General features: G+C 43.4%; 1 protein-coding gene across 2 annotated transcripts in view; it reads right to left on the bottom strand.

Annotated features, from left to right (window-relative positions):
* Positions 1-12,546, bottom strand: part of LOC145355954 (solute carrier family 2, facilitated glucose transporter member 11-like) — an 80,393-nt gene that overhangs the window by 45,795 nt on the left and 22,052 nt on the right. Inside the window, exons 2-4 of one of the 2 annotated variants that reach the window (XM_080208465.1) lie at positions 11,051-11,154; positions 5,614-5,712; positions 1,582-1,742 (exon numbers count right to left, since the gene is read on the bottom strand). In XM_080208465.1, coding sequence (XP_080064591.1) covers positions 1,582-1,742; positions 5,614-5,670 — 218 coding nt within the window. In that variant the 5' untranslated portion in view covers positions 5,671-5,712; positions 11,051-11,154. The remainder of the gene's footprint in view (positions 1-1,581; positions 1,743-5,613; positions 5,713-11,050; positions 11,155-12,546) is intronic. The other variant, XM_080208464.1, reaches the window with a different exon arrangement.

Raw genomic sequence — 12,546 nt, 5'->3', positions numbered from 1 at the left:
TGTAAACACTGTTTTATTTATTCATTAGTGTCACAAGTAGGCTTACATTAACACTACAATGAAGTTACTGTGAAAATCCCCGAGTTGCCACATTTTTCGGGTACACTAAGGGAGAACTCAGCATGGCCAATACACCTAACCAGCACATCTTTCGGATTGTGGGAGGAAACCAGAGCACCTGGAGGAAACCCACACAGACACCGGGAGAACGTGCAAACTCCACACAGTGACCCAAGCTGGGAATCGAATCCAGGTCCCTGGCCCTGTGAGGCAGCCGTACTAACCATTGTACCACTGTGCCACCCATAATGGTGAACGAAATGTGTCCTTATGAATATGAACCTCTTACCCAAATCCAACAAATAGAGGCATTTCGACCGACGCATACCTATACAGATTTCTCAGTCACTTGCTTAAGGGAATTTAAATCAAGAGTTTCTCTTCCTTCACAGACTCAGCTCATTTGGATCCCTTTGGATTTTAATTTCTTCTCTCGCTACTTTCCTATTATTATAGCACTGGAAATATTTTTGCCAAATGATTATTTCTGTTGGCAACCTCTTCCAAAAGTGCTTTCATACTCCATGGTACTGCTGAGCTTATCATTCTCTAATACTTCAATTAATGACGCTTGTGTGTAGATAACATCCTGTCATGTTGTAAACTCAGCCACCCATACCCTATCAGCCCTGTGCTTACTGACCTACATTGGTTCCTGATCAAGCAATGTGCTGCTTTTAAAATTCTCATCCTTGTTTTCAATTCCTTCAAGCGCCTCACTCCCCTTCCCTATCTCAAAAATCTTATCCAATCCCAAAATCTCCCAAGACATATGCGCTCAACTAATTCTGGTCTCCTGAGCGTCCTCCGGTTTAACTGCTCCTGTACTGGTCGCAGTAACTTCAAGTCGTCTTGGCTCTAAGCTCTGAAATTTCCTCCCTCCGCCTGTCTGTCTCATTTTCCTCCTTAAAACCTACCTGACTATCTAACCTCATGTCTCCTTATGCGACTCAGTTACCATATTTTGTTTTACTATGCGTCTATGAAGCCCACTGGGAGGGTTTATTACATTAAAGGTGCTACATAAATACAAGCTGTTATTGGTGTCATTATGTTGACAACCATTCAACATTAACATTTGACCAAGAGCCATGGGTTGACCAAAAGCTGCCCAAAGCCACACAGCATTGGCCATCTTTCTGATGCAGTTTAGGAATAGCAGTTGACAATATAGAATTCTGTGGTTTAATGCAGGTTTTACGCTGGATAATTGTGTGATACTGAGTTGTATTTCTACCAATGTGTAATAAGTCAGCGGAGGCAGAAGTCCCTTCACCAAAATCCCTTTATTTATAACTCTAACAGCAGTACACAGAGTGCTATCAGTCAGCAGTCTACCTCCGAGAGCACCAGAGGAACTGACACTCCCAGTTAAATACAAGGCAAAGACTCCCTGATTAGCCCATCAATTGGATCCTTAATCAGGGAGTTCACACTCCAATAGGCCAACCCCAACGGCCTGATTGAAGACATTGCACAAAGCCTGAAGGATTTTCCTTTTACAAAATTGTACACTCTTACCTTCCGTACTTTACTGAGAAATGTCCACCGATCAGTGCTCCAAACACAGCTCCGATAGAATACACCGATACAATGACTGACCAGGTCGCCTTCACTGCATGTTCCTCCATTGCTGTACCATGGCGCTCCAGCCAAGTCTCATTGATAAAACACTTAATGTACTGTAATTAGAAAGTATCCTGTTAAAATCAATATCTGTTTGGGCAGGGATTGGGTGTTCATAGTGCTGAGGGTAAGACATTCTCTTGCTAAGCTGTAGCGTATGGCCTCCCAACGGTCTTCCTCTTTTGATCTGCTCCAATGTAGTACCATCCCTGGCTGGGCAACCAGCTTAACTCCAAGGCCTCTGTCAAAGCTTCTCTAAAACTACTCAGGGGAAGAGCAACCTAAGGGGTGATTTTCCCACTTTACCTGTGGAAAAATGCCTGGTCTAGATATCTGAAGTATTGCAAGCACAGATCGATATTTTCCCCACCTATTGTGCCATTATGTGAAAGCCCTCACTACTCCTGTTTCTAGGTGCAGCACATCCAAGGCAGCAAATTCTGATTCCATTCAGTCACTGAGATAAAAAAGAAAGGAAGACCTGTGATAAATACCAAACATTGCAGATGCTGGAATCTGAAACAGAAACAGAAAAATGCTGGAAAATTTCAGTGAGTCTGACAGCATCTGTGGAGAGAGAGTAGAGCCAACAGTTCAAGTCTAGAATCAAAACGTTGGCAGCTCTGTTGAAGGGTCACCTGGACTTGAACTGTTGGTTCTACTCTCTCTCTACAAATGCTGTCAGACCCACTGAGATTTTCCAGCATTTTCTGTTTTTGTGTGTGAAAGGAAGACCTGTATTTACCTCATGCATTCATGGTTATTAATGGCATTCCAAAATGATTTCCAACCAATTAAGTTCTTAAGATGTAATCTATGTTGAAATGGAAGGATATGGCGCTGTAATTACCTCAACGAGGCTCAGGAGGTTGGCTTCTTGGAGTATGAACTCCCTAATTGAACTAACCTTCTATGCCCGCTGGGCACTGCAGGGGCTGGTGTGTGTTATAAACCCTTACAATCACATTTTGATTTCGTGTTTTAAGTTTCCTTTGGACTTTGGTTTCTGTTTGGGCCATTCCCCCCTTCCTTTTTGGGGGACTGCCCCTCTTAATTTGTCCCTAAGTTAATTTGAGTTTGTTTTACTTGTTGAGTCATCGAAAGAACTTGCTGATTGAACTAATGATTGCCTGCCCAATCAGGGAGTCTCATGTTTATACATATTGAGGAGTATCAGGGCTACCGACTCACTGGATTCTGACTTTGTACCTGAAGCATTCTTAGGCATGGAATTGAGTTTGTAAATAAAGGGAAGCTGGTGAAGGGACACCGGTCTCTGAGGAGTTATTTCAGGCAACCAACCTTTTGAACGGCAAGATCCACAAATGTGATAATAACCAGTTCAACTTTTTTTTAGTGATGTTGGTTGAGGGATAAATGGGGAGAGTCCCGTTCCCCCCCTCCACTTCCCCCCACGACCCCACCTGCCCCCCACACCCCCACCCGCCCCCCGACCCCCCACCTGCCCCCCCCACCCACCCACCCAACCCGCCCCCCCACCCTGCCAACCCACCCCCACCTGCCAACCCACCCTGCCAACCCACCTGCCCACCCCCAACCTGCCCCCCCAACCCACCCCCCACCCACTACCCCCTGCCCTCCCCTCCCCCACCCCACCCCAACCCCAGTCCCATCCCTTAGTTTTCCTCAAATTGGCATTCCAGGATCTTTCACATCCAATTCAAAAGAGCAGATAGGATCTCGGTTTAACATTTCATTTAAAATACAGCACCTCCAACACTGTCACAGTCCCTCAGTACTGCATGAGACTGTAAGTCTGGATTGTGTTCTCAAGTCATTGGTGTGGAACTTGAATCCGTGACCTTCTGCCTCAGAGGTGAGATCGTTGCTGACTCAGCCACGGTTGACATCAATACATGGATTCACGGTGAAGATTTGGTCTCCGACATGGCCTACCAATCATTGCCTTTTCAACACAAACTGAACTCTTCATCCTTCAATGGTCAGGCACAACATAGCGACACCCAGTGGCCACCACAAAGGTTCTATATTTAAAATAAGAAGCACTTCTGTTCCCCAAGAGCAGTCAGCCTCTGAAATATGTTGTCAGCCTGTGCAGTCGGTGGTAAGTCTGAATTCCTTCATGGCATTGTTGGACAGGGTCTTGACTAGGGCAGAGATTGCATCATATAAGTGGTGTCTTTGTGGAAGATACTTGGTTTGTGTGATCTCTCAAACTAGGATTGATTGCCTCAGGGGAATGGATGGGTTGGAAACCACCTGGAGGTTCCCCGCCAAGCCACTTGCTGTCCTGACTTGGAAATTTGTCAGCATCCTTTAAAACCCTGGAACTCCCTTCCTAGCAATGCTGTGGGTGTACCTACATCTCATGGACTGCAGCAGATCAAGAAGGCAGTTCACCACCACCTTCTCAAGGGCAACTGGGGATGGGCAGTAAATGTTGGCCTAACCAGTGACACCCACATCCTGTCAATAAATTAAAAAACAACTTTCTGAGTAGATATTTTCCCCATTGGACCTGATTTTTTTCCTTTGGGTTTTACCATTTCCAAGGAGATTATGCAGCTTTAGGGGAATGGACAGAGGATGCCTTTCGTGCCTTGGTCATCAAAGTGTGGGATGGGTTTGATGGCTCAACTAATTCAAATTTGTCATTTCAAATGTCTACATATCAATAAATGGAGGGTTAGACTTAAAAGACAATGTTCCATTTGGTTTCATTTCAATGTTCCTTCACCAGTCAATAATGGCTATTAATCGTAAACCTTTATGCCTATTGATCTTATGCCTGTAGGAATCTCTTCAACAATCTCTTCTATATCCATCATCACTACTGTCAAGAATAGCAATGATCTGGGAACACTCTAATCCCCAAATTCTCCTCCATCATTACTGGGCCATGATCCAGGAATTCCCTTTATTAACACTATCATGGAAGTTTCAATAGCCCAAGGATTAAAGAGAATCAAAGGGTGGGATTTTATGGCCATACTCGCCCTGAAACCAGAAAATCCTACCCAAGGGCGGTTTCCATAGTCGACCCCTCACCCGCTATGATTCCCGTGGCGGGTGAAATGGGAAAACTTGCCCCAAGGTATTTTCTCAGGACAACAAGGGATGCTCAAAAAATGAGCCTTTGCCAACTTCAGCCTCATAGAATCATAGAACCCTACAGGGCAGAAGGAGGCCATTTGGCCCATCGAGTCTGCATCAACCACAATCCTACTTAGGCCCTATCCTCATAACACTATGCATTTACCCTAGCTGGTCCCCCTGACACTAAGGGCCAATTTAGCATGGCCAATCCACCTAAACCTCACATCTTTGGGCTGTGGGAGGAAACCCACACTGACATGGGGAGGATGTGCAGACTCCATACAGCTGGGAATCGAACCCGAGTCCCTGGCACTATGAGGCAACAGTGCTAACCACTGTGCCACCACAAATATCTATATTTTTTCAATAGGTTTCAGTTTTGATTATATATAAAGATAAGCCAAGGACAACTTTTTTTTTAACAGTTATTGCAGCAAAGAGATGTGGATTCCAATTTCCAATGAATGGTGCCCACAACCTATGGCAGTTGTTCAACTTTGTTGATCGTTTTGCAAATGCATTTCAGCCATGTGTTCAGCCTTGTGGGAGTGGAAGATGGAGCATTATTTTAGTCTCAACAGAAGCATTATTTATACATTTTACAATAAAGCAAACAATTTTGATCTGACTTCTTCTGAGCTATGCTTTGCACCATCATTTCCAGTGGTACATTCATTATCAGCAGTGGTGGGTGACATTATCCATGAGAAGCAGTATTCTTGCTAAAGGAAGACACTCACAAGCACTCAAAGCTGCTTCATGTTGGCCTCTACCAGTCCAGAGTGAATAAACTGCAACACTTTCTTAAAGTCTCAATAATAAAGCAATATAAAGATACATGTTACTCACAACTGATGGTGTATTAATGATAGACATATTGAGTCCATGCTGGAGTGTTCCTCCCATCGCAGAGACAATGATCAGCAGCAAAAGAACTTTCAGGTGGTACTGTATTTGGAGAAAGTGTTATTGTTCATAATTATCACCGGTCATCAATGTTATTGTGAGTAATTGTTAAGATCACAAGATAGATGTGGATGAAAAATGAGGTCATTTAATCTTAATCTTTCAAAATGCCTCTCACTTTCCTCTCTCACCATTTAATTCAGTCTTGTTATCCTGGTCTTAACCACACTTCCAGCAATCTGATTCAGACATTGGAAATAAATCTCTCCTAGCGTATAGTTCCAAGTTTACTTTATCTATTACATGATGTACCTTCTGGACAAACTCTCCCAAATATTTATTTCTTGTGCACAGCCTGATCGTTTCATCGCACAACCCCTTTAAGCCTGCAGCGCTACGCTGTGGTGATTGTTCCTTTTAAGGGTTATCTGGCGGAGTTAGAGCCACTTGGCCTGAGTGACCAATCAGGACTTAGGGCAGGGAATAGGCAAGGTTCCCCTACGCAGAGGTATTTTAGAATTAGCTGTGAAAATCAAGCTACTGTTAAAGATCACAAAATAAATCTATTTTTGTTCACCAAAGTCTCTGAAAGTGCTTCATTACATGTATGCACTTAAAGGTCATGTTGGTTGTTTGAACACTTTATTGCGCTGTGTGATGCTCTCTGGAAGCTTCTTTGCTTCTAAGCCTCTATAAGTTTCCCTCTGAGATTTATAAGACAGTTACTTTAAAAATGTCCTCTTTTAACTTAAGGTGAAATAGAATGTTTGAGGGTTGGGGGGGATGGTAGTCATACTAAACTTCTGCCCAGAGACAGGCTTATGTGATCTAGTAGCTAGTGGGCGAAGAGGCGAAACCAAAACTGAAACCTATTGAAAATCAAGCGACTGTTTTCATTCCTTGACACAGAAAAAGGGACAACTGCTTTTTGTACACAAAGGCATCAAGACACAGAAAGAGAAAGTGTGAGAGAGAGAATGCAGTTACTGCTGTGAATTCAGGGAAAGACTGTCTTCGTGCTCAGTAAGTGGTCCTCTGTTTGAAAAGAAAACAGAGGAGATGGGACTTCTGAAGGTTTCACAACAAGAAAGGTGGGCCACACTGGTGAAAGTCAGTTCTGGAAAAGTCAAGCTGAGTAGAATGATTTTTGAAGGATGCTGGAAGAGTTGATTAGTGTGGGTGAGAGACGAGTGAGCTTCTTAGAAAGCTGCAAGTAACTTGGGACTTGATCTTGTAACACAGCTTGTGTATTTCACAAGGATCTTAAGGATGTTAACAATTGTGTATTATTAAAAACCATTTATGGTAAATATTAAATACATAAAAACATGGTCTCATTCAGTGTAAGAATTGCCAGGTGGTAAGAACATAAGAAATAGGAGCAGGAGTAGGCCTTCGAGCCTGCCCTGCCATTCAATAAGATCATGGCTGATCTGAAGTGGCTCAGTTCCACTTTCCCGCTTTCTCCCCATAACCCTTAATCCCCTTGCCTACCAAAAACCTATCTACCCGTGTCTTAAATATATTTAGCGAGGTAGCCTCCACCACTTCAACGGGCAGAGAATTCCAGAGATTCACCACCCTTTGAGTGAAGAAGTTCCTCCTCAACTCCGTTCTAAACTGCACCCCCCCCTTTATCTTGAGGCTGTGCCCTCTAGTCCTGCTGTCCTTTCTGAGCGGGAAGAATCTCTCTACCTCTACCCTATCCATCCCCTTCATCATCTTATACGTCTCAATAAGATCCCCCCTAATCCTTCTAAACTCCAGCGAGTATAAGCCCAGTCTATTCAGCCTCTCCTCATAGTTCAACCCCCTCAACTCCGGTATCAGCCCAGTGAACCTCCTCTGCACTCCCTCGAAGGCCAAAATATCCTTACGCAAGTGCGGCGACCAAAACTGCACACAGTACTCCAGCTGCGGCCTCACCAGTACCCTGTACAGTTGCAGCAAGACCTCCCTGCTTTTATATTCAATCCCCCTCGTTATGAAGGCCAGCATCCCATTTGCCTTCCTGATCACCTGCTGCACCTGTAGACTGGGTTTTTGCGACTCATGCACAAGGACCCCCAGGTCCCTCTGCACCGTAGTATGCTGCAGCTTTTCGCCCTTTAAATAGTAATCCCTCCTCTTATTATTCCTGCCAAAGTGGATAACCTCACACTTGCAAAACATTGCAAGTGTGCATTGCAACATTGGTAAAACATTGTTTATTCCACAACTCTTAATAAATATCAATAACGTAACATTTCTAACTTATTTGCACATTGTAGAAAACTCACATTTTGTACAACACATCCTGATTGTGTTAATTAAGCGAAAGTACCTTTACTTTGGTGCATTAGTTGCCTGGTAAGTAATGTTTGATCTACACTTGTTTTGGTTTGTTTGTTACAGTAAAAGTCTGAAAAATGAAATCTTGTTCTTTGATTTAGTTGCTAGGAAGTTTATCTCTTTTTGTATGTTCAGTCTCTGCAGGAATTATAATATTTCCAACATCATTTCTCTCATGTTTGGCACCTCTTCGACCTGAATGGTCCTCCTTTGGAACATAGGAATTAGCAGCAGGCCATTCAGCTCCTCATGTCAGCTTCCAATCAATTAAAACATGGCTGGTGCTTCCCTCAACCCCATTTACTTACCTTAGCATGGATGCCCATGTCTTAATGAAAATCTATCCATCTTGATTTTGAAAGCACCAATTCACCAAACACCCACAGCCTTTTTTTTAAAAGAGAATTCCAAAATTCTTCCACCCTTTCCATGAAGAAAATGGTTTCAGATTTCACATTTAAATGGCCCAGTTCCAGTTTTAAATTTCGGCATCCTTAAGTCATGGTGATTAGAACTTTATGAGGTGCTTCACATTTAACCAACATATAATTCATGTACATTATCAAGCAATAAATGTCTAGGTTGTCAGAAGTTCCTTTAACCGAATAGATACAAATCTAAATTCAGTGTAGAAAATAAGTCCCTTTGTTCCTTGATCCTACTGTTCTTATGTTCATCAAAGGAGAGGAATTTTATTGTTTGGTAAAGGAATATTTTGCCACTTAAGAAAATAAGAATATAAGAAATAGGCCTTTCGAGTCTGCCTCACTGTACGATGATCATCATTTACCTCAACTCTGCCTTCCAACATTATCTACATATCTTTTAATTCATTAAAGACTGAAAGATCTATTGAGCATCAAGTATCTACAACTCCCTGGGATAAAGAATTCCAAGGAGGCACTGCCTTTTGAATGAAGAAATTTCTCTTCATCTGAATGGACAAACAAGTAGTTTGAGATCTGGGCCTTATGTTCCGGATTCAGCAGGAATGTCTTCTCAGCATCTGTCAAGTTCCTGAAGAATTTTATACATTTCAATTAGATCATCTGTCATTCTTCTAAACTATCAGGAATATAAGCCTAGTTCTGGGGTAATCTTCTCACCTCAGGAAGCAGTCTGAAAGTTTTTTTAAGTTTATTTATGAGTGTCACAAATAGGCTTACATTAACACTGCAATGAAGTTACTGTGAAAATCCCCTAGTCGCCATACCTGTGTACCTGTTCGGAAACACTGAGGGAGAATTAAGCATGGCCAATGCATTTAACCAGCATGTCTTTCGGACTGTGGGAGGAAACCGGAGCACCCAGAGGAAACCCACGCAGACACGGGAAGAACATGCAGACTCTGCACAGACAGTGACCCAAGCTGGGAGTCAAACCCGGGGATTCCTAGGACTGTGAGGCAGCAGTGTTAAGCACTGTGCCATCATGCCGCCCCTAGTCAATCTTGTTGAATTCCCTTCATCACAAGAAGGCTCGTCTTTGGTCAGGAGACCAAAACAGCACACAATACTCCAGGTGTGGCCTTACCACTGCCCTGTACAATTGTAGTAAGAATTCTTGTCCCTTACTCTCTAAACTAGTCTTGATTAATAAGGGGATCAGAGGTTATGGGGAAAAGGCAGGAGAATGGGATTGAGAAAAATATCAGCCATGATAGAATGGCGGAGCAGACTCGATGGGCCGAGTGGCCTAATTCTGCTCCTATGTCTTATGGTCTATGCTTTAATCCGTTTAGAAACAAAAATTAATATGCAATCCTAATTGGTTTATGTATCCACGTGTTATTTTTATGAGAGGAGAAGGTGTGGGATAGAAGGAAATTTGGCCAATTGGATAAGTAACTGGCTATCTCATAGAAGACAGAGGGTGGTGGTGGAGGGAAAATTTTCAGACTGGAGGCCAGTTACCAGCAGTGTACCACAGGGATCAGTGCTGGGTCCTCTGCTATTTGTGATTTTTATCAATGGCTTGGAAGAGAGGGCTGAAGGGTGGGTTAGTAAATTTGCTGATGACACCAAGATTGGTGGAGTAGTGGATGAGGTGGAGGGCTCTTGTAGGCTGCAAAGAGACATTGATAGGAGGCAGAGCTGGGCTGAAAAATGGCAGATGGCATTTAGCCCTGATAAGTGTGAGGTATTTCATTTTGGTAGGACAAACTTGAATGTGGATTATAGGGTCAACAGCAGGTTTCTGAGGAATGTGGAAGAACAGAGAGATCTTGGGGTTCATATCCACAGATCTCTGAAGGTTGTCACTCAAATGGATAAAGCCGTGAAGAAGACTTATAATGTGTTAGTGTTTATTAACAAGGGGTTTGAGTTTAAGAGCCGTGCGGTTATGCTGCAACTATACAGGACCTTGGTGAGACTACATTTGGAATATTGTGTGCAGTTCTGGTCACCTCACTATAAGAGGATGTGGAAGCATTGGAGAGAGTGCAGAGGAGATTTACCAGGATGCTGCCTGGTTTGGAGGGTAGGTCTTGTGAGGAAGGGTTGAGGGAGCTGGGGCTTTTCTCTTTAGAGTGGAGGACGACAAAGGCGACTTAATAGAAGTTTATAAGATGATGAGGGGGATAGATAGAGAGGATGTTCAGAAACTATTTCCTTGGGTGGATGTAGCTGTTACTAGGGGGGCATAACCATAAAGTTCATGGTGGGAGATATAGGAGGGATGTCTGAGGTAGGCTGTTTACTCAGAGAGTGGTTGGGGGGTGGAATGCACTGCCAGCTGTGATTGTGGAGTCGGACACTTTAGGAACTTAAGCGGTTATTGGATAGGCACATGGAGCACACCAGAATGATGGGGAGTGGGACAGCTTGATCTTGGGTTCGGACATAGCTTGACACAACATTGAAGGGCGAAGGGCCTGTACTGTGCAGTTCTATAAGATTCAAGTACAAGGAGACCCAGAACTCTCTAAGTGCAGGCATCTCCAATCTCTCGCCATTCAAAAAACAATCTGCATTTATTTTTCCTAAGAGATGGAAAATTTCATATTTCATCAAACTATAGTCTATCTGTTGGTTTCTTGTTAACTCACCCAGTCTATATCTCTCTGCAGCCCCTTTACTCTCCCTCCCTCTCTTCTTACTTAAGCTTGTATGACCAGAAAATGCTGGAGAATCTCAGCAGGTTTGACAGCATCTGTGGGGAGGGAATAGTGCCAACATTTCACATCTAGATGACCCTTCATCAGACCAAGTTTCTGTTTCAGATTCTAACATCCGAGTATTTTGCCTTCATGAGGGCAGAGCTTGGCAGAGCTTCGCATCCACCCCATCCACCAGCAGTAGCCCCCACCCTCACCCCCCACCATCCAAACCTTTTACCCCTACACCCACACCGCCATTACTGTTAATCAGCCTGCCATTACTTGCTGTAAGGTTCCTAGATGGATAATGATGCATTCATATTGATTCATAGAAACTCGAAGCAGGAATAGGCCATTCAGCCCTTCGAGACTGCTCCACCACTCATCTTGATTCATAATCTCAAACAATCCTCCTCTTACCTTCCTCTGCCAAAAAAAGAAAAGTCTCACCTGCACTAGTCTCTCCAAATAACTGAAGTCACTCATCCTCTGCACCATTCTGTTAAATCTTCCCACCACATAAGGCTTTGACTTTCTTCCTAAGGCGCATGAATGAACATCATGCTCCAGCTGAGTTCTAAACAGTGAACTGTGGTTCATGTTGGGTTATGAGAATCTGCCTCTGAATATACCTCAGCCCCAGATGTTATTTAATTGTTGTGGCAGTGCAGAATGAAGATGCTGCCTTGCAAACAGCTTGTTTCATTATCTCTGAATTATCTTTGTTGGATTATTACTAATAGGCACACAGAATCAAATATTAATCTGGAATTTGCTGCAGACTTGTTTGTGTGTGCTGAAGTTTTTAAGTATTTTGTGTGGCAAGTGGCTGAAAGTACAAGTTGATCACATCTCAGTGAGGGAACCGCGGAGTGAACAGAGCAAACAACCTTACCTTAAATGCAATTAAAACTGAGAACAATACAGAGGAAGGACTGAGCAGGAAGTATAAATTAGAATTGATTAATTAAATTTTAAATCATAGAATCCCTACAGTGCAGAATGGGGCAGCACAGTGATTAGCACTGCTGCTTTAAAAGCTCCAGGGACCTGTGTTCGATTCCCGGCTTGGGTCTGTGTGGAGTTTGCACATTCTCCCTGTGTCTGCCTATGTTTCCTCTGGGTCCTCCGGTTTCTTCCCGCACTCCAAAGATTTGCAAGTTAGGCTGACTGACCATGCTAAATTGTCTTTTAGTGCCAGGAGGACTAGCTAGGGTAAATGCATGGAGTTATGGGGATAGGGACTGGGTGGGATTGTGGTCAGTGCAGAATCAAAGGGCCGAGTGGCCTCCTTCTACACTGTAGGATTCTATGAAGAGGCCATTCAGCCCATCGAGTCTGACTGTCTGACAGATTATCTTACCCATGCCCTTCTTATCCCCTTAACCCCACACATTTAGCATGGCTAATCCATCTAACCTATGCATCTTGGGACACTAAGGGGC

The sequence above is a fragment of the Carcharhinus amblyrhynchos genome, chromosome 20, assembly GCF_965287045.1.
Source record: "Carcharhinus amblyrhynchos chromosome 20, sCarAmb.v2.hapA, whole genome shotgun sequence".
NCBI classification, from domain to species: domain Eukaryota; kingdom Metazoa; phylum Chordata; class Chondrichthyes; order Carcharhiniformes; family Carcharhinidae; genus Carcharhinus; species Carcharhinus amblyrhynchos.
This window is presented reverse-complemented; position numbering and strand designations above follow the sequence as displayed.